General features: G+C 42.9%; 1 protein-coding gene across 1 annotated transcript in view; it reads right to left on the reverse strand.

The window, feature by feature from the left end:
• LOC102375853 (guanylate cyclase soluble subunit beta-2-like) overlaps positions 1 to 22362 on the reverse strand; it is a 27639-nt gene that overhangs the window by 4394 nt on the left and 883 nt on the right. Inside the window, exons 2-11 of the mRNA XM_025200446.1 lie at positions 20959 to 21032; positions 19899 to 19993; positions 19537 to 19697; positions 19056 to 19155; positions 16090 to 16307; positions 15387 to 15498; positions 13883 to 13986; positions 9318 to 9534; positions 7023 to 7343; positions 3893 to 4041 (exon numbers count right to left, since the gene is read on the reverse strand). Of these exons, the coding sequence (XP_025056231.1) occupies positions 3893 to 4041; positions 7023 to 7343; positions 9318 to 9534; positions 13883 to 13986; positions 15387 to 15498; positions 16090 to 16307; positions 19056 to 19155; positions 19537 to 19697; positions 19899 to 19993; positions 20959 to 21032 (1551 nt within the window). The remainder of the gene's footprint in view (positions 1 to 3892; positions 4042 to 7022; positions 7344 to 9317; positions 9535 to 13882; positions 13987 to 15386; positions 15499 to 16089; positions 16308 to 19055; positions 19156 to 19536; positions 19698 to 19898; positions 19994 to 20958; positions 21033 to 22362) is intronic.

The following is a 22362-nucleotide window of genomic DNA, read 5'->3' on the forward strand; positions in this document are numbered from 1 at the left end:
ATGTGACTGTTCCAAATGTATTCACTTCTGATGAAATTTCTTTCAATTTCAGGGACTCACCTTGCCTGGAGCCATCCCATTTTCCCTTTCAAAAGGTGATGTCAGTCACTTAGTACAGAAATTGTTTTTTTGCCATTTAAAGTGCTTTATTGCCATGACTTAACAGAAGTGCACAGCTTTACAGCACTTTAAAATGGATACAGTACTTTTAATACCTCATTTAACAAGGGCTAATTTAATTTGAAGCACGGTATTTTATGGGACTTTAGCAACCTACAGTGCTTTAAAGAACTTCTGTATGATGGTCAAATATCTGACCAGTGGAGAAGCCCCAGGAGGCTGCTGAGCACCCCCTGCTTCCTAGCCTGAAAAGTGCAGGGAGGCTCAGAGGCCTCCCCCACCAAACACTGCACTTCTGTCATGTTTAAGAGCACTGTAACTTTATAGTGCTATAAAAAGTGCTCTAAATTACAGTGCTGTAAAATGTGCACCGAGCACTTCTGTACACACCCTTACAACTGTAGTATAAGGATGCCAGCCATTGCTTTCTCAGATTTCTAGGAAGCTGTTTTTTGGTATGTCATCTGACTCTGCACCTAGAAAATTCCTGCTTGTTCTGATCTCTGCCACCTCCACCCACCTTGGTGCTGACTCTGTAAGATCCAAGGAAATGGGTATGCTGCTGTAAAGGTACCCCAGTCTCTTTCCTACTCCATACAGCATAGAAAATATTTGCACAGAGGTCTATCCCATGCATGGATTACTAGGGCAGTAGTTAGTCTAATATAGGGGTTGGCACTAGGGCTGTGCGAAACGGCACCATTCCATTTCGCCTTCAGTTTCCACGGTTCAATGGAACAGCATTCCATTTTGAATTTCATTTTCAGTTGAAACAGTTGTTCCATTTCATTCTGTTGAAACAGAAAGGCTGTTTCAACATTTCTCTGGGGATGGGGAGTCAGCCCAGGTGGGCTGACTCCCCATCCCCCATGCTAGATAGTTTCATAATTTCTAGTTTCTAGCACAGGGGATGGGAAAACAGCCCAGCTGGGCTGCCTCCCACCCCCCACATGATCTAGCACTGGGGATGGGAAAGCAGTCCAGCTGGGCTGCCTCCTGCCCCCCCGCGCAATCTAGTGTCAGGGATGGAAAGCAGCCCACCCGGGCTGCTTCCTGCCCCTGGAGTTATCTAGTGCAGGGGGATGGGAAAGCAGCCCAGCTGGGCTGCCTCCCGTCCCCCACGCAATCTAACACTGGGGATGGGGATCTAGTGTGGAGGATGAGAAGTCAGCCCAGCTGGACTGACTTCTCATCCCCAGCCTATGGTTGAAACATTTCAACTTTCAAAATGTTTCGACTATCCTCATTTTCTTTCGAGGCTATTTCGACGGCCTTTGTTTCATTCTGATTTTGCTGTTTTGACCTCGAAATTGGTTGAAACAGTATCAAAATGAAATGGCTGGTGAAATTTCACACAGCCCTAGTTGGCACCTGTGGTTTGGATCCAGCCTGCAGGGCCAAGAAACTCTGCCTGCACCATGCCCACCCACCTCAGACCCAAACAAGGCCATCCCAGCCCTCCCCCACTGCCTTCTCTCCCCCTTCCAGCCCAGGAAACATTGCCAACCCCTGGTCCAATATATTGAGGGCCCACCCTGTTTTACTGAAAGCCGATAAGAGATGGCTTGGCTGTCTGATTCACAAATTAGGCTTTAAAGGTATCTTTTTTAAAAGAGAAACAATACTGTACATTGAGGACTTTTATTCAAAGTGACAGTTTTAAGACAAAGTGAAAAAAAACCCTACCAATTTAGTTGTTATGAATTACACACATTAGAGTGTGAGCGAAGGTGGATATTCTAACACATAAAATCCCTCCATACAGTAAATTGTACTACTGTGACCTGCTGTAAATATGGGGTAGTTTGGTAGTCTTTAATATGTGCCAGGTCCTAAAGGCTTAATCCTTTCTCTGGCACAAATTCTACTGAAGTGAGCAGTAGTTGTTCCTGAGAAAGTACAGTGGGTTTTGGCCCTATAAACAGGTTATACAGAGAGAGTTCCAGGAAGAGAGACTGCTTATTTAAACAGTAGAAATCTCAAGTGTATTGATTCATTGTTCAAAACCATTCATGTGTGAGAAAATTCTCCAAACCCTTAGGTTTCATTGTTAAATTCATCATCATTGTATGAGTGATTAGTTTAAATTAGATTTATAGGTTATTTTGCCTAAACACCAGTAGGAAACCAAGCGCCAAATCTGTTCCTTGGGCATCCCTTTAATGTAATAACTCAGGGGTTAGCAACCTTTTTGGATCAGTGTACCCCCAGTGGCCAGGCACAGAGCAGCAGCGGTGGGGGTGGGGAGGAAGAGTGGTGGCAGCCACTGCATGAAAGCTCTCAGCCCCCCACATCCAGAATGGTGCATGAGAGCGTGGGATGGTGCATGGTGGCAGGCTGTCCCTGCTCTCCCGCGCATACCCCCCAGGGCCTTCTTATGTACCCCCGGGCATATGCATACCCCTGGTTCACAATCCCTGCAATAACTTAAAACAATATAATATATTAGGTAGGACAACTGTTTCTATGCACATTTCCTATTAAGGTGACCTACATAATGTTAAAGCTGGTAATTTTCTATAGAAAAAAATATATACAAGTCACTAATGCAAATAGATCTTTTAATTATTTTCATACTGTGACAAGATATTTTATTTAATAGGATTTATTTGTAGTTTCAACCATTTATTAGCTTGGCCTCGGTTTCTTGGATCAATATTAATGTTTCATTTCCTTGAAACTGTCATCTAGACTTCAAGCACTCTAATACCCACCATTTACTAAAACTTGCCTGCTGGCGTTGAAGGAAGAATATCATGGTGATCGATAAGCTTAGCTAGGTACATGATTTATAGTGTTAGGCTCATTTAAAATCTATGTGGCAAATACTGAAGTCTCCAATTACTTACAGTACTAGGCCCTGGCTAAGGCAGGGGTTTTTTTGTATTTAAAAGTAGAAATTCTAATGTTTTTAACCATGCATTTTGCCATGCGTGAGGCTCAGGAATTGACCCTTTGCCATTTCTATCTGCACAAAGATTTATGGTTGTATGAGACAGAAAAAACTAGGGCTAGATCTTTACGTGATCTAATCCATGTAGCTCTACAGAAGTCAAGACATCTCTATGATTGAAGCCAGTAAGGATATGGCCACCACAGTATACTAGAGAAAAAGCCTCTAGTGTGTTTTAATGAAAGTTCATCTCCCACCACCGTTAACTGGGCATTGTTGAAAGTGCTGCTGACAACAGAACCTAATCATTAGAGATATGATGATGTAAGATGTACGCGTTTTAAGGGAAAATATAAAAGCTTTTCAAACTGTGTAATAATTTGGATGAGTTTCACATGGATGTCTTACCACTGTGGTTGGGCCACTGGCAGTACAAAAAGAGGCGTTTTGGAGAACACCTCTCCTGATATCAGTGATAGCAAAATGAGGAACAAGTAACTACTTTATTACAAGATCAACGGAAAAGAAGATTAAAATCTTCCACTTCACATTACTATAAGGAAAACTTAAAAGCACTAGATAAGCATAGTTACACTCACATTTGTATCATTTGAATGCATTAACTATAACTCAGCATGTTGGTTAATTTTCATTACAAAATACTGAAGATAACATACGTAATGGGGTGAATTAAATATAAGGAAACAAATTAAAGCTAAAGGTATGAAACAAATAGCTTTAGTTTCTCTTCATGCCCACCATAATAATCCAATCTTTAATGTTTGACTTTAAAAAAAAACCTTTGGAAGGGAAAACAAAGGCAATCAAATAAAATCAGTTTCATAGAAATTTCTGCAGCCAGTATCAATAAATAAATACCTTGTAGACATCATGCACTGTTGTTAGCCTGTCAAATCGCAGGTACATTGAATTTAACATGAGGACTATCTGGATAGGTTCACACTGGGCACAAATGTTGGTAAAGGTCACAACATCACTGAACAATATGGTGCATTCTTTAAACTCTCCTGTGGGCAGAAAAGCCAGTGTTGAATCATTCTAATAGGCGATAGCAATCTGTAATTCTTTCTGCTATGCAAACAAAAGACTTTTTTTGCTCAGTTTGTCTTTTTTGCTACATTTTTAGAAAATAACACCATTTTCAGGGTTCTTTTGATTCACATGCATAAGGAAGGATCTGATATAATATTGTATCAAATATAGGAACATCAACCCATTTTGAACAATATACACACCTCTCTACAACAAAAAGGAGGCAAGCAAAAACAAAACAGTACCTGATTCCTCAAGGTACTTCAGTATGTGCTTAACAGCAAGAATATGCACAAAGCCCATTTCCTTGGGTGCTGTCCTGAACAAAAAATATTTTCCTGACTGAAGACTGATGCTGAGCTAATCTGTATTTTAGAGGCACTGAGGAAGTTTTCCTGCAGCAGATCAGTTTCTTCAATCTCCTCCTCTTGGTTTTTTACTCCCTCTTCCCTGTTTCACTCCTGCCCCTCCTTCCATCACCTACCTAGGTTGTAAGGTCACCGGTGCTTTGATTACTGTGAGTGGGTAGACAAAGACGATGGGAAGCTGGGTGACAGCGACCACGAGCTGATCACCTTCACCATCTGCCGAAAAGCTGGCAAGTTGGTCAGCAACGCGCAAGTCTTTGACTTCAGGAAAGCCGACTTTGACAAGCTCAGGAGGCTTGTCAGTGAGGCCCTAAGGGACCGTGACCACAGGGAGAGGGGAGTTCAAGAGGAGTGGTTGCTCCTCAAGGAAGCAATCCTCAATGCACAAACTAAGTCTATTCCATCTCGGAGGAAAGGCAGCAAGAGGGCACAGCAGCCCCCCTGGCTCTCCAGGGACCTAGCAGACCTCCTGAGGCTAAAAAGAAAGGCCTACAAAGGATGGAGGATGGGAGTCACCTCCAAGAAGGATTATTCTGCACTGGTCCGGTCCTGTAGGGAGCAGACCAGGAAAGCCAAGGCTGCAACTGAACTCCAGCTAGCTTTGAGCATCAAGGACAATAAAAAGTCCTTTTTCAGATATGTGGGGAGCCGGAGGAAAAGCAGAGGCAACATTGGACCCCTGCTGAGCCAGATGGGGCAACTGACAACTGACGCCCAGGAAAAAGCCAACCTATTAAATAGGTACTTTGCGTCAGTCTTGCATCAGTCCCATGGGACGCCCATGCCCGCTACAGGGCCGGGAAGTCCGGGTGAGGGTGATCCCCTGCCCTCCCTTAATGCTGACTTTCTGAAAGAACATCTTGAGAAGCTGGATACCTTCAAGTCAGCCGGCCCTGACAATCTTCACCCCAGGGTACTCAAGGAGCGGGCGAGCATCATAGCCCAGCCTCTAGCACGGATCTTTGAAAACTCTTGGCGCTCTGGTGTAGTGCCCGAAGACTGGAAGAAGGCCAATGTGGTGCCTATCTTCAAGAAAGGGAGGAAAGTGGATCCGGCTAACTATAGGCCCATCAGCCTGACTTCTATCCCGGGGAAGATCTTAGAAAAGTTTATTAAAGAGGCCATCCTTAATGGACTGGCCGACGCCAACATCTTAAGGGATAGCCAGCACGGGTTTGTTGCGGGTAGGTCTTGCTTGACCAATCTCATTTCCTTCTACGACCAGGTGACCTATCACCTGGACAAGGGAGAAGAGATTGATGTCATATATCTTGACTTCAAAAAAGCCTTCGATCTGGTGTCCCATGATCGCCTCTTGGAGAAACTGGCCAATTGTCGCCTTGGGTCCTCCACGATCCACTGGCTGGAAAATTGGCTCCGGGGTCGGACCCAGAGGGTAGTAATCGATGGAAGTCACTCATCGTGGTGTCCTGTGACCAGTGGGGTCCCCCAAGGCTCTGTCCTTGGACCCATACTGTTCAACATCTTCATTAATGATGTGGACACTGGAGTCAGAAGCGATCAGAACTGGCCAAGTTCGCCGATGACACCAAACTTTGGGGCAAAGCATCCACACCAGAAGACAGGCAGGTTATCCAGGCTGACCTGGACAGGCTCAGCAAGTGGGCGGACGAGAATCTGATGGTGTTCAACGCCGATAAATGCAAGGTTCTCCACCTTGGGAAAAAAAACCCGCAGCATCCTTATAGGCTCGGCAGTGCTATGTTGGCTAGCACTATGGAAGAAAGAGACTTGGGGGTCATCATTGACCACAAGATGAACATGAGCCTGCAATGCGATGCGGCGGCTAGTAAAGCGACCAAAACGCTGGCTTGCATCCATAGATGCTTCTCAAGCAAATCCCGGGACGTCATTCTCCCCCTGTACTCGGCCTTAGTGAGGCCACAGCTGGAGTACTGTGTCCAGTTTTGGGCTCCACAATTCAAAAAGGATGTGGAGAAGCTTGAGAGAGTCTAGAGAAGAGCCACGCGCATGATCCGAGGTCAGGGAAACAGACCCTACGATGACAGGCTGAGAACCCTGGGGCTCTTTAGCCTGAAAAAGCGCAGGCTCAGGGGTGATCTGATGGCCACCTACAAGTTTATCAGGGGTGACCACCAGCATCTGGGGGAACGTTTGTTCACCAGAGCGCCCCAAGGGATGACGAGGTCGAATGGTCACAAACTACTTCAAGATCGTTTCAGGCTGGACATAAGGAAGAATTTCTTTACTGTCCGAGCCCCCAAGGTCTGGAACAGCCTGCCACCGGAGGTGGTTCAAGCGCCTTCATTGAACACCTTCAAGATGAAACTGGATACTTATCTTGCTGGGATCCTATGACCCCAGCTGACTTCCTGCCCTTTGGGCGGGGGGCTGGACTCGATGATCTTCCGAGGTCCCTTCCAGCCCTGATGTCTATGAAATCTATGAAATCTATGAAAGACAGCATGCAGATAGCCCTGGGGCCATATAGTCTGTACTGTCTGTGACCAAATCTTTTCCACGCCCTGGCCAAGAGCATGGCACATAGCCCCCAAGTGTAACATAAATGATAGGCTTGCATTTTGCTATAACTGTATCATATTCACCTGCCTCAACCCGTTTCCCTTCTTTTAGCTGATTGGCCACATGCTTAGGAAGCATAGCATACAGCAGAGCTTCTGTCTTTTTCTTTTCTTCTTCTAGGTGCTTTGATAATATCCGCAGTTCCTCTTTCTTCCTCTCCAGTTGGTTGGAGAGCTCCATCTCTGCCAGTCTTTGCTGGTTAAGAAGAATCAAATCCCTGGTGACATCATGGGGTGCTATGTCTGCAATATGCATCTGCCTCTCTTCTAGCTCATGCAAAGTGCGTAGTAAAGGTGAACAGAGATATAACATGCACTGCAGGGACTCCATCCAGATCATTTGTCCTAATTATAAAAAACAAGAAAGACAGTGATAGAGATGGAAAGAAAGCACATCTACTCTTCACTACTGGGAGATTCTTAGCTCTTAGGACAATTGCTGGTCCTTAGGTATATGGCACCAAAGAAAACTGTCACTTTCCCAGAATACCATTTGGACTATACTGGGCAAGAAGGAAGGTTCAGGACATGAGAGGCAGTCACCAGGGCTGTGCAAAATTTCGCCAGCTGTTTTGATTTGACACTGTCTCAGCTCATTTTGAGCTTGAAACAGTGACATTGAATCAAAACGAAGGGCTTTGAAACAGCCTCAGAACAAAACGAGGCTAGTCAAAATGTTTTGAAAGTTTCGAAATGTTTCAAGGTTCAAAGTGGCCAGCAGGAAGGTGGTGAGATACAGGAACCAATGGCAAAAATGGCACATATGGTCTTGTCCAAATCAAATCCATCCACAGTTCTGCAACAAAGACCTTTCTCCTAAAACTATTACTTAGATTATGTCACTCTTCAATTGTTTGCTCTCACATGCAAAGCCTGCCAGAGTCTATTTCCTCCCTGCCTCTCATTGCTTTTGAGATGTTGGCTTCTCAGACTTCCCAAAACATTTGAGAATCCTTTGAGATGATCTCCAGCAAATATAGGCAATATCAGAGTTGACATTAATGATATTCCTAAGGTAAAACATAATAAAAAATAATTAAGACACTTTTGTTCCTTTTCATTTTTAAACCGCAATTTGTTGTCATTACGTAGACCAATCAGAGCACCATTCAATACCACTTCCTCTGAAGGAAAATAAAGCAAATTAAATGTATTTTTTTCATAATCATTTTAATGTGCAAACCATTCCATATTTTTAAGGAAGGGAAAGATGCAGGAATAAGAATCTGAACTTTTTAATGATTACAAACACAAGCAAAAGTATGACTAGTCTATTTTCCTTGTCTGAATTTGAAAGAAATGCAAATAGTAAAGAAACTTCCCACCACATAATTGGTATAAACTAGCTCAGGTTTTAATCATTTCCTCAACTCAAGGTGTGATAGCACAGTTGAGGGCATCTGTTTTCTTTCAAATGAAGAATTTTTACACTGAGTTTCCTTTTAATTGCTACAGGTGGAAATGGAAATGCTTATTGACAGCAGTTATATTTTATTATATGACAGAAATGCTTGCCTAAGGTTTTACTTACTTCCCTTAGTACCAAGGTCACTGATAACCTAATGATGCTATCAGAGCTCTGGGAATTGGTGCCCCCTGTGCTAGCTGGCTTCCTCTGCAGAACAAAAAACATAATCCTATATAAAGATTGTTAACTGCTTTATTAAAGAAAGTTCTTAGCAGCGGGAGGGGATTTTTTTCTGCTGCACTTGCAGGGGCAGAGATAAGGGGAGGTAAAATATAGGAGTCACTTTTTTCAACTTAAAAAAAAAAAAGAAAAATCAGGTTATTTCATAGTCAACTTCTATTCTCCATAGCACTTGTATAACTTAGTAGCGCTCTCACGGTACTGAAAGCAGCGTCTGACTTTGTAGGCTTGATCTTATTAGGCTGACCATATGGAAATCTCAGAAATCTGGGGCACCAACTGGGAAATCTCGGATATTATCAGCAAGGGCAGGGCTGCTTACAAGTTGGCAGGGGTGGGGTTGCATACAGGGTGCTCTGCGCTGTTCCAACTCCGGCCAGGCTGCATCCCATGCCCCTGCATTTCTGGGACACCCATTATAATTGCCAACAGCCAGCTGGGACCAGCCTCTGAAATCCAGGACTGTCCTGGCTAAAACAGGACATGTGGTCACCCTAGATCTTATGTTATTTGAATACCCCAGAAGCTGGGTATTGAAGTGACCTCTTAGGATAAGGAATCTCTCCCATAGCTAGAAGTGGTATTAGAACCACTCTGCAGAGATATGGGGACATTAAAATCAACAATTTCAACCCTATAATTAGTTTTGGTTTAATAAGAACCTTCTGTACCTCTGAGCTCTAGCATTGGGCGTTGTTTCCAGGACTCTGGCATCATCTCCCGCCTCGTCCGGAAAACAAACTGACTATTGATAAATTTCTGAACACTAGAGATGGTGAACGTCACTTCTGGGTGCACAATACTGAAGTAGTGATCCAGGTGGATCCCCATAGTCTGAAGGCCAGGAACAATCTTCTGGATGCTCACTCCAGCTTGCTTCACCCTGAGCTTGAAAACAACAGATACCATATTACAATTTATATTCTGTTTGGCTCCAGCAACCAGTAATCTGAACCAACACTTGCAATGAGCTACAGTCAAATGCTGTTTGCAAATGCACTTAGAGACAGACACACTCAACCAACTTCTTACTGCAAATATATGGCTTTTTTGCATTAGTTCTTTCTTATTAGCACAAAAAATGTTGATTGGGACTTGAGAACTGGTATTGAAATACAAGGTGTCCCTGTCCCTGATGGCAAGATATTACCCAAAGAACAGAATCTTGTTAAGACTGTCAGTGTTAATATTCATTAGAGGTGTGTAAAATGGACCCTATTCAATTTGGGTTTGGATTCAGCCTAAATTGGGGACAGTGATTCAATTCGTTGATTCGGATTACTGTCCCCAAGTCAATTCGGCCGAATCTGAAGATTTGATGCTGATTTGGAGTGTAACCTGGGTACACCCAAGGGTGTGCCCTATTCTCAATTGGATGGGATGGGTAGGCAGGAGGGGGTGCTGTGAGAGGGATGTCAGAATTTCAAACAGATTCCTCTTTCCTCTATAGAGTTAGCCCAAGCCCAAAGTTCTTAGCTATATACAATTTATTAAGTTATAATATACATAAACATAAAACTAAATATCATATACATATATTTACACAGAAAACACTAACCAATAACCAAGGTCAAACTCTAACTAACACTGTTTACAACATCACAATACAACATTTCAATTACAAAATATAAGGCACAAACGTGAAAAATCTTAATAACGTCTATTCCTTAATATAGTCCCTGACCCATGGCAAGAGATTGTCCTCCTTCCAATGGAATTCCTTGTGGGGTGTCCAGGAAGCACCAGGCGCCCCTCCCCTTAGGGCCTTGACTAGGCGGGGGAGGGGGAGGGCTGCTCACCCAGCCCCTTATCTGGGTTTGCCCACCCCAAACATCTTTCCCCTATAGGACCGAAGGGCCCAATGATTCACACTCCCTCAGGTGGCAGTGGTCAGGGCGCAGCTCGATGGGGTCTCCTCTGCTGGAGCGACTCTCCAGGCCTCTCCTACACCACTGGGCTCCTCTCCATCCTATGCCTTGCTCTGGGCACCGAGGGCTCAGCTCCTCTCAGCTGCTGCACCACTGCTGCTGGCTCCTGGGTTCTGGGCTTCACACTGCAGCACTACCATTTCCCCATGCCCTGGCTCGGCACTGAGGGTTCTCTTAGCACAGGCCGGGCCCTTCAGGCTCCAGCCAGCCATCCTCATGCCAGGTGGCTAACCCAAACAGCCTCCACTGCTCCCTGGCTCCCAAGGCTCGGGCCCATGCATCGCCCTGCACACCATGGAACCTGGCCGCTTGCCGGGAGATGGGGCCTGAGCCGCCTCACTACAGCCCCAAGGCCTTTGCCCCATGGGCTGCCCTGCACACCGTGCGGCCCACTGGCCCTGCCAGGGTTGCAGGCTTGAGCCGCTGCTTGCGGCTCCCAAAGCCTGGGCTCCATGCACCAAACCATGCACCATGATGGGCCCAAGCAGTCTCACACTGCTCCCAGGGCTGGGTCTCCACGCACTGACCCTTGTGTGCCGTCAACAGCCTGAGCAGTCTCGCACCACTCCCAAGGCTGCTCCTCCAGTGGCAGGTTCAGGAGCCTTGGGCCTATTGCCCGCTGGGGGAGAGCTCCCCAGTTTTTCTTGGCTCTGCTCTTCTTGAGTCCCTCACTGCTTCTGCCCTGTGCTGGGCAGGCAGTTGCTTTTATACACTCCAGGGCTTTGCCCCTGAAGTCTTACAGACCTGACAGTTTACAGTCTTCAATCAGGTCCGGGGTGGTTCTTCTCCCCCTCCCCTCAGGAAAGGAGCATGACTTTATTTCTCCTGCTATGTCCTGATTGGTGGATGGGCTCCACCAATCAAAACAGCAGGATCTCAAGCCTGGGACTCAACCCATGCTCTGAAAGGTGAGCCTGCTACAGGAGAATCAGCAATTTGGCCATAGACACAGCTTTAAATGTTTTTTCTACATACCTCAAGGTACCAGGCATAGGTCGTGGATGGATGGGTGGATGGAGCGTCCCACAGGAGCATTGAGGGGCCCTCACGTGCTTGGCAGCCAACCTGGAAGTACTTCCGGTCCACTTCCAGGTTCACCGGGGAGCACGCAGCCCCCACTCTGCCTCCCTGGCTCAGCGATTGGTTGCAGGAGGGGACTCTGGGTGCCCCCCAGACCTAGGAGGCACTAGTCGCCGAGCTGGGAAGTACAGGTGGCCCCCAACATGTTTTCTGGCAGACTGGAAGTGGACAGGAAGTGCCTCTGGTCCACTTCCGGGTCTGCTGCCGAGTGCACTGGGGAGCCCCCCGCACTTCTGTGGGACACTCCATGAGCCCCAGCATCACAGCATTCACGAGCCACCTGCTACCTAGAGGTATGTAGAAAAAACCTTTAAAGCTGTGTTTGTGTCCGAATCTCTGAGTCGATTTGGAGGGTTCCAATTCGATTCAGAGAGATTAAAAAGTCCTCTAATTTGATTAGGATTTGGAGATTTGGCTACTGAATTGGGCTGAATCTCCACCAAATCGAATGAGGGACCAAACCTTTGCACAGCCCTAATATTCACTGAATTCTCAATTTTATATAAATAATGGCTCTCTCTCATCTTCTAGCTTACTTCTGTATAAGCGCAATGTAATTCCTCTGATATCACTGTTCAAAACAATGCCAGAGAGAAGAGAAATAGGTACATTTTAACAGTGATATGCTGTAATGACAAAGCACCGAGTCATTTTCAATTCAGTTGTGAATAGTATGTAAATAATATTGTTTTAAAACTCATGAAGCTCTTTCACACTTCCTCAGTAATTCCATGTCCCCTGGTATATAGCAATATTATGGTGACTGAGGGAAAAAATCATTCTAAAATTAAAAAGGATTGTATCATTTCTTTCAGCTTTCTTTCAGGTGTGTTGTGATCTCTTTCTTCTCTTTCATTTGGCCATGCTGTTACATCACAGTGGTTATTAAAAAGGATTGTAAATACAATGCTGGTCAGTTTAACTTGTATAATGTGATTGGTAGGAGTGTTCAGTTTTGTAGGAGACATAGCTTGGGATGGATGTTTGCAGCATTTATTTTTAAAATTTAAAACTGGATATTTATTAGAAATATATAAATATTTAGAAATATAAAAATATAACAGACCAGAGCCATAAATTTGTAGTAATTGCTATCTGAGAAAGATCATTCCCTGTATTCAGAATAGGAAATAGCTGTGGTACTAAGTGTGCTGGCACACATTAACTATGGAATGGAAAACAATGACCACTGTTTCCCTTTTTCAGGCGTCACCTTCCCAACAGTTTTTAAGGGGACAAGTTCTCTTGAAAACTCATAATATAATAATTCCCTATTTTCTTCTCCTTACTTTCCAAAACGATGGTAGCTGCATAACCAATGAGAACCTGCATCAGCTCCCACTGATGGGTATAAAACCAGGCCTGTATTCTGTACTAAGAATTTGGTTGAGGTGTTGATGATTAGATGCCTAGAAAGACTTATGACACTGAAGTGAATTGCATATCGGTATTACAAAACTTCCTCCTCACTACTCAAGCATCACAATGAAGAATCATTTTTCATAAATGCCTCTTTTATCTTTGCTTCCCTGATCCTACTAATATTTTCTAGGTTGAAAAAAAAAACGAGTTAAGAGAAACTAGCAAATTTGGGAGACCCACTTATAACCGCTTAGGGGAACAATGCTCTTCGTATCAGCCTTCTTGTGGCAGAAGCGTGTAGGTGGAAGGAAAATGGCTCAGATTCCTTTCAATGGGTGTGAAGAGATGCTGGATTTCTCCTACTGTGGGCTGGGCTCCTTGGATCATTTGCCTTAGTGTGTATCTTGGTTTTCTGCTGGATGCAGAGTCCCAGTTATCAGAAAGGCGTCACAGAAGTCACTGTGCAGATGGGGGTTTGCAAGCTGAATGGGTACAAGAATATAGCTGTAGGGGAGTATGGGACATATTTCTGGACAACCCAGGTGACACAGAAAGAGCCATTATTACTTAGAGAATCCAAGTCACAAACATGTTTGATAATTAGTAGACTATTACATGCTTTTTAGACCTTATACTGCCACTTTGCCTGCAGAAATTTCAATGGAGTTACCGTATCTGGTTGCTAGTATGTGTGGTGTCTTCCCACCAATCTACATGCAGAACTTCCACTGATGTTAACCATGGGTATGCACTATGTATGGAGCGCAACAGTGCAAGATGGTTCTATATGTACAATGAAAATAGAACAAATAACATAGCAATGTGGCTTGTGTGTGTAAAACTGACTTCCCACATGCTTGCCTTACCTCTTTGTCAAAAACAATATGGAAAGGCAGTCCATTGCAAAATGTTTTGGTGTCTATCCAGAGGGTCTTAGGATAAACAGGATCAAATCCTCTCAGTAGTTTACCTGCAGTAAGATAAATCTGCAGCTTTCAAACATGTTGCAACTCATAAATCTGATCAGTATTTCTCTGCAGTACCTGATCTTACAGGACTGCATGACAGAATAAAGTAAAACAAAATAAAAAAATTTGTGGGTGCAAATACGTGCATGCAGATATTTATGTGCAGTAAATGCTCTATAGAGAAATATAAAGCTGCTTACCCATCTCAAATTGATTTGGTTGAAAAAGTTTAAAAACCTAAACACAGAAAAATATGAACCTTTAGATGCGTGAAACGATGTCAAAACAATGAAAATAGATGGGTAGCTGTAAGACTTGATGTTCTTTGAATGTATAAATACTTTAGTGATTGCCCCTGCTATACTCACATTGAAATGTATCTAGCACTGCCATTTAAAATAGTTTGCCAGTTGCTATAGAACTTTTACAGAAAAAAGATTTAGGACCACAGATCCATTTTCTCAGTGACATCTGGGTGCCATAGATCCCATTGGTCCTTTTGAAGGATCTGAGCCAAAATCTCATATGTGCAGATATTTGGTCTATTGAATGAAGGTTCTCTCAGAAAGAGCTGAACTTAGGTTGAAGTAAATCAGAACTCATCATTTTTGTAAATCAGGCCCATGGTAACTTTGAGCTTTTGATCCTATTACATGAGGAAATTAGGCAATTTTGTTGATTTGAAGTACAGTTCTGCTCTAAAACTAATTAAACCTGCTCTTTATCTGCTTTCCATATTCATGGTTTTGTGTGTTCTGAGTCAGATTTGTTGATCTTAGTTCTGAAAGGGTGTAGAGGAATGAAAACTTATTTCTGGATCTAAGACACCTGTTAGAGACAGAGCTGGATTCCAATTCTTCTCGTGGAATCCTCACAGAAGCCTCTCAGCTGCTACCTTCCTACAAACCTGTTAATAGCAATGGGTACACAGGTGTCCCCAAGGGCACAATTAGATGTCACTGGTTAGCACAGATCTCCTGAAAGCTATGGTTTGGTTTTCAGAACCTATTAAAGTTGAAAAGAAAGATACCAGCTTGAATATCAGGTGCTATATTGAAAAGTATGGTTTTTATTTTTAATCTGAGGCCATTTCATCTGGAAATAAGCGAGAAACATTAAGTAAAAAAAAAACCTTTGTGATGCCATCTTTGCTGGAGCACTTTTGAGAGTGGAACTCTACTTTAAAGATGGGAGAGACATGATACATCCAACTGGTAAGCATGCTAATTTATTTATGACTATTGGAAAACAGTTATCCCAGTGAAGGAACTCGGAACAAGGACATTTTGAAAAGATGAATGGGCATTAGGTAAAGAAGTTGAGATGTGGGTGATTCACTGAATATCACATTTAAGTTATTAATAAATTATGTCCAAATCCTTGTGAATGATCTCCCTCTTACCTTTTCCTAATGTAACAATTCCTCTTATTGTCGTCCAGTGACTTTTCTTGACAGGACGAACAGGAACAAGGCTTGTTCTATCTCTAATCTTATTCACAGCTTTTTCAAGGTCCTGTGAAATAAGTCCAACTGAAACATTCAGCTTTGCTTTCCCTTCTCTTTTTTTTTAAATCTTTCTAGCAAGTAAAGCAAAATGGATCAGGTCTTTATCACATGTAAAATCAGCACAAACCCATTTACTTCAAAAGAAGATATATCATTTTACAGCAGCTAGAGATCTGACCCAAAGAAATAAACCTTATATGAAAAAGAAAGAAATATCAGTGGTATATTTTCAAAGTTCCCAGACCCAACTTTTGAAATGGAATTGCCACCATTGCATGTCATGAGTCTTTACATGCAGTTGGTTTTGGTGTACAGGTTTTTGCACACCTGGAGAAGAACATAAATACGCAAGTTAGCTATTTAGGCATCTAACTGGTATCCGCATGCAAATTCCATTTGGGCAATTCAACTTGGGCACCCAAAAGTACTCATCCAAAAATGGGGTTGTATCCATGAAGTCATGCAAACTTAGAGGCAACATTTGAGGTGTTGGGAAACTTAAAGAAGACATGCAACAATCATCTAAAATTGGGTAAAAAGTCTCAGTAATTGTATTAATAAGTAATTACTATTTGCAGGAATAGGAATATAAAAATACCTTATTCAGTAGTTTTTCACTTTGCCTTCCAGAATCAGCAAGATATTGTGGTAAGGAAGAAAATTTCTCTCTCTTCTTATATGAAAATACAGGTTTTTGAGTGACAAGGAAAACAATGTGTTCTTTTTTCCCAGTCCTTTCTTCCTCTTCTGTCTGATTGACTATTTCCATTGAAATTTCAGTGTTGAAAAAATCCAGGGCTGCTGCACCAATGATTCCTAGAAGGAAACAAAAGACAGAATGCTGTCAAAAATCTTCCATTTTAACAAATATTTTTGCAATGCCATGTATTAGATCAGCCAAATTATAGGTGACTTAGGCTGTACTGATTGGGGTTTAGATATCTGGTGTGCAAGATCTCATAGTCATGAATCAGTAATTGGACTACTTATTCTAAGGTAAGTATTTGGGACTAGATCTTGAGCTGATATAAGTCTGCATACTTCTGTTGGTTTTATATAGAACAAAGGCAATTTATATCAGCTGTGGATCTGGCCCCAAGATAATATAGGAACACAGATAACTATGCACAACACAAATTAAGTTAATGAAGAAAATCCCCAGAGCCTGAAACATTCTCTAAGAGCTAGAGTGAGCCATTTAGATTCAGCCCTAAGCCAAGGGTAACTTGCAGTTGCAACCACCCAGGAGGTGCCCCAGGAAGGGGCATGCTACTGAAATAGGAGTTCCTGTTTTATGTGGACAGTGATGGGGCAGTAGGGAACTTTGCTGTTTCAGCTGATTTGATTACCACACCGTAATTGGCTGTCTGAGGCATGGAGAGTTGGCATATTTCTAGTTCTCCTTACTGTCTCTAAATAATCAGCTAATACATACTCCTCTCCAACCTACTTCTGCTTCCTTGTGCCCAGATTCAAAATCCAGGTAAATCTTGTGTGGGGGAGGGGTGGTATTGGGGCTTTACCTATTCCAACTATCATGTGGTGTTTAATCATAGAGTTCTAGCATTGTTGTAGCTGTGATGGTTCAGGAAATATGTGAGAAGAAAGGTTTTTTTGGTGATATCTTTCATTGCACCAAACAGGAGATGAGACAAGATTTTGGAGGTAAAATGCATTTCTTCAAGTCTGGAAAAGATGTCAGTGGAGCATGCTATGTTGTCTTAGTCTCAGCCTAGCTCATAGATTCATAGATGCTAGGGTCGGAAGGGACCTCAATAGATCATCGAGTTCGACCCCCTGCATAGGCAGGAAAGAGTACTGGGTTCAGATGGCCCCAGCCAGATGCCTTAGTCTAAATCTGCTCTCTGCTAGCTTGTGGCCATTATTTCTTGTAACCCCCGGGGGTGCCTTGGTGAATAAAACCTCACCAGTTCCCTTCTGTGCCCCCATGATGAACTTATAGGCAGCCACAAGGTCGCCACTCAACCTTCTCTTGCAGAGGCTGAAGAGGTCCAGGTGCCCCAGTCTCTCCTCATAGGGCTTGGTCTGCAAGCCCCTAACCATACGAGTGGCCCTTCTCTGGACCCTCTCCAGGTTATCCACATCCCTCTTGAAGTGTGGCGCCCAAAACTGCATGCAGTATTCCAACTGCAGTCTGACCCGCGCCCGATAGAGGGGAAGTATCACCTCCTTGGGTCTGTTCGTCATGCATCTGCTGATGCATGATAAAGTGCCATTAGCTTTTCTGATGGCTTCGTCACACTGCCGACTCATGTTCATCTTGGAGTCCACTAGGACTCCAGGATCCTTTCCGCTTCCATTCCACCAAGCAGGTCATTCCCTAGGCAGTAGGTATGCTGGACATTTTTCCTCCCTAGGTGCAGCACTTTACATTTCTCCTTGTTGAATTGCATTCTGTTGTTTTCCGCCCACATGTCCAACCTGTCCAGGTCTGCTTGTAGTTGTTCCCTGCCCTCCGGTGTGTCCACTTCTCATTGTCATGCATCAAGAAAATAATTATTCTGTAGAAGAGTTGACTGGAACTATTTTAACTGATGTATATTTTGAGAAGATTATAGAGTATTGCTATGAATGTCTGTGTTTTTCTAAATAACTTTCTTGCAGTTTGACCTTAATTAGGCAGTCAAAGAGAATACTCTCTCTCAAAGTATTTCATCAAGATGCATTATCATTGCTCCCAGTTCTATATATTAATATGTGGCTGTTCAGTGGAATATTGCACCATGACAGTGATATGAAAAATTACTCTGCATTTCTAAAAATCATTGAAGTCTCAAATAGCTGTGAGTTCCACTGTGTAACAAGGAAATAAAGGGGGAGATTTGATTGCATTTTAAAGTAAAAGTTTCTGTGCAGGGACATCTATTTAATCATATCGATCCTAGTCCTAATTCTATGTAAACACTACATCAATATAATTGTGAAAAATAGTGATTCTTTCAAAATTCATGGGACTGGGTTTCAGAATGAAGATTTTTATTTCTGCAAATATAAATATCATGCGCAGTCCTGAACGGAGTTCAATAATGATTTTTCCTGGGTAAATTTTGAAGGTAGTAGTTTTACTGGTAGTGGGAGATGGCACAATCCCTGGTCACCGAAGTTAAAGGAGGTCAGAAATAGAAGTCAGGCGGCACTCAGAGAGCAGGTGGGGACTGGGGTGGTATTGCTGTGCTCCACTGTAGTTATTTTGGGGACACAAGTTATTAAGAACTAAAAATAACACCTTGTCTCTACAGCATACAGTAGGGACTTCCACGTTTTCCATTGTAAAACTCTGATCTTTTTCAGAACTGCTAAGCCCTCACAAATCCTGCTGAAGTCAGTAGGAGCTGCACCCACACAGCTTCTCTGAAAAATCAAGCTATAAAGGTCAAATATCTAAAAGGCAGTTGAAAATCTGTCAAGCTTTCAATTCCACAGACAATCCTCAGTCATAGAACTTTTGAAACCTGAGCAAGAAATAGATGCAAACATATTATGAATCAGTTATGAATCAGTCCATGTATGCATTTCTACCTAAGCTATAGTATGCATCTTTACCTGGAACAATATGGCATAGACCTCTTCTATCTGAGTAGTAATGTAAATGCATTGACCCATCTTCATTATTTTCTACTCTAAAAGAAGGTGCATTCATTTCCTGGAGCAGGGGAAAGAAGAGGAAAATGTTAAATACCTTTTCTAGCACAATAATAAGCTGCATAAAAGCATATTGGCAAAATAAAAAGCAGCACTCGATGGTAGTGATTTTCTAGTTTCACTTGAGGTTTATCAGAAAAAAATCCTTATTTCTCTAGAAAAATCTACTATACTTTGACCCAAAGTACTAAGTAGCTTTATATCTAATATTAAAGGTAACTTTGAAGATCTGATTTTTTCCCTAAGGCATCAGAATAAGTCATTTCAATGCACAAAAGGACTGGTTTATAAACATATTTAATTCAGGTGATAAGATACTCTCTTGTGTGTTTATGCTTCAGTTTTCATCTATAACTGCTCTCTAGTTATTACTTAAACTTGCCTGATAAGAAAGAGATAAGTAGCTGTGCAATGAATCCAGGTTTTCTATGAACTCGTAGAGATTTCCACCCAAGGTTCTTAACATATGGTCATAGCCTGATCGTTTGCAAAACTCAAAGAAATACTCTCCAAACTGCTTCAGAACCATATCAGAGGGAACACCTGGAAAAACAAATATATGTTAATGCAAAAAACTAGATTGGGGAGTTATAGCAATGCTCTGAAATGGAATCATAATGATAAATGCAAAGGTTTTTCGATACAAGCAGGGAATTTTAAGATTGAGGGAGTGGGCTATGACCTGGACTGTTGCCCAGAGATGTAGGCCTGGGCTGGAAATATTTAATGTGATGTGAAACATACCTAACATTTTGCAGGCTTTATCAATTAGCAGCATTGTGATCTCATCTTGGTAAACTTCAAAAGTCAAAAATGAATCCTGAACTCCTGCTTGGATCCTGCAACAAAAGTGATATTCTGTCTCAAGATTGCCCTAAACAGAACAGAATTAAGGAGCCCAGCTTGTTTGCCTTACTCAGACTCCATTCCCATTGCTACATTTCTTAATCAGTCAGCACTATGATATCTGAGCATGGCCTTTCTTTATGAATTTAAATTAGATTAGGCAGTGCCTGCTAAGGACAGAATAACCAAACAGGCCTCAGTCCTGCAGTTTTTAGTCATGTGAGTAATCCCTTTGAAGGCAGTAAAGCGTTAAAGTATATTTAAGTACCTGTGTGAATGAGTCCATGTGTATTTATTATTTTATTTCATGGTAGGACTTCTGTACTCCAATCAAGAACTAAGGTCCCATTTCATTAGATTCTGTGCTGACAAGAGATACCTATTTCTTCACTTCCATTGGCTTGTTGTAGATTATGGTTCATACTGTTAAGCTCTTGGGTCAACATAGGCTTGACTAGACTCTTTCTATTAGTTCAGTGGGTTTTACATCATGGCCTATATACCGTGGTAACTAATTTTCTTTATTGCTATATCTTTATTTTCATGCAAAATTGGATAAAACCTTTAAAACAAAAATGTGAAGGGGAGAGAATATGATGTCTTCAATTACATTTAATTGTTTTTGCCTGAGGTTCTCAAGTGAAATTGACTTCAAAATAAGGGCAGCATCTATTCAGCATAATTACTTTTCAGTAATAGTACAATAAGCAAGTGTGACTATTGCACAAATACTCATTGGACAAAATTTCACCCCTAATTATTTGGCATAATATATAAAGTAATCAGGACAGATTAAAGTGATATGATGAAAGTACTACAGTGTAAAAATCTTGTCTTTGCCTTATCAGTTATTTTTAATAATTGCTTAGATTTTACATCACAGTGAGAGACTGTTATCCTGTGCATGCTACTAAACTCCTTTACACTTAATTTATTCAATTTTGTAGGAATGACTTACCTTAATTTTTCCCAGGTTTCTTCACCATATTTCTCAACCACTAGAGACTTCAGGCATGTATTTATAAATCCATACTGCAAAACCAAATACGGGAATATGGAAAAAGGTACAGATTTTTAAAAATTTAGTCCAACTGACAAATCTCACAATATTTCACAAATCTCACAATGTAAATCTGCAGGACAAAGTAAAATTGGCTCTGTTATGTCTTACTGTGTGTTTTATTTACATATACACACAAATACAGGTAGATAGATAAATATATAGAGAGATGATAATGATTTGAAAAGTTAAGCATTAAAATATATTCTAATCAATAGCTTTGTAATAGCAACAACAACACCACAGAGTTAGGGACTAAACAGCTCACCCAAGGCCTGACCCTGAGCTGCCTGAGCCCATATTGAGACCCCCTGTGACAGCAGTAGATTTTGAATTATGCCTATACTCCAGTGGTTTTCAACCTGTGGTCCATGGACCCCTGGGGCTCCACAGACTATGTCTAAGGGGTTGTGAAAAATGACTTTGAACGATCACAAATATGTGAATACCCACCCTCACAATTCAAAGGAGTCCGCACCTCCATTGAAAATGTTTTTGGGGCCCTCGTGAAAAAGGTTGAAAACCACTGTTGTAGGCAATGGCAGTGATGAGGATGGACTCCAAATTCCCTGACTGCCAAGCTTGGCTCCAAATGCTAACCTTCACTGTGTCCACTTCCAGTTTGAACTGGACATTTCCATGTCACTGTTGTGCCAGCTAAAGGAAAAGTCTCTTCCTCATAAAGCAAATCTCCGTGTGCATTTTGTCTTTAAGTGAGGGCTTCGTCCTATCAGCAGGCCCATCATTACGCAGGAGGCAAAATTTGTATTGAATGTTGTTGGCTTCAGGACTGTGCCGGCCCTAAGGTGTCGCCTGGAAGAGCAGCCCTGCGTTTTCCAGGCAGCAGAAACTTCATTTCCAGACGGGATTATATTCCACGGGACTCTGCGCCAGCTCTGCACAGCCGCGTGTGAAGAGCGGCGAGCTGCGGACTGGTGTCCCGCGGCGCCGGGCGGCGCACGAGGGTGCCGCTGCTACACGACCCGGGGCTTCCTGGGAGCGGGCGCAGCTCGGTGCTGGGTCTGGGGGCCGCACCAAATGGATGCGGACCTTTGCGTGCCTGCCTGGTGCCCGACGAAGGGACACCACTGGGCGGTGAAGCCCTGGCCCCGCTGCCGGCAGAGCCGTGAGGTCTCGCCGCGCCCTGCCCACGGCGGTCGGGAGGCAAGGCGGGCTTTCCCGGCGGGGCTGACAGCTCCCGCCTCCCCTTTCCCCACGGGAGCGGGGCGGCCCCGCTGCCCTCCCGCCTCTCGAGGGCCGGCGAGGGGGCATTCATTGCCCCGTGCTGGCAGCGTGCGGCGC

This window comes from Alligator sinensis, unplaced genomic scaffold (genome assembly GCF_000455745.1).
Source record: "Alligator sinensis unplaced genomic scaffold, ASM45574v1 scaffold596_1, whole genome shotgun sequence".
NCBI classification, from domain to species: Eukaryota; Metazoa; Chordata; order Crocodylia; family Alligatoridae; genus Alligator; species Alligator sinensis.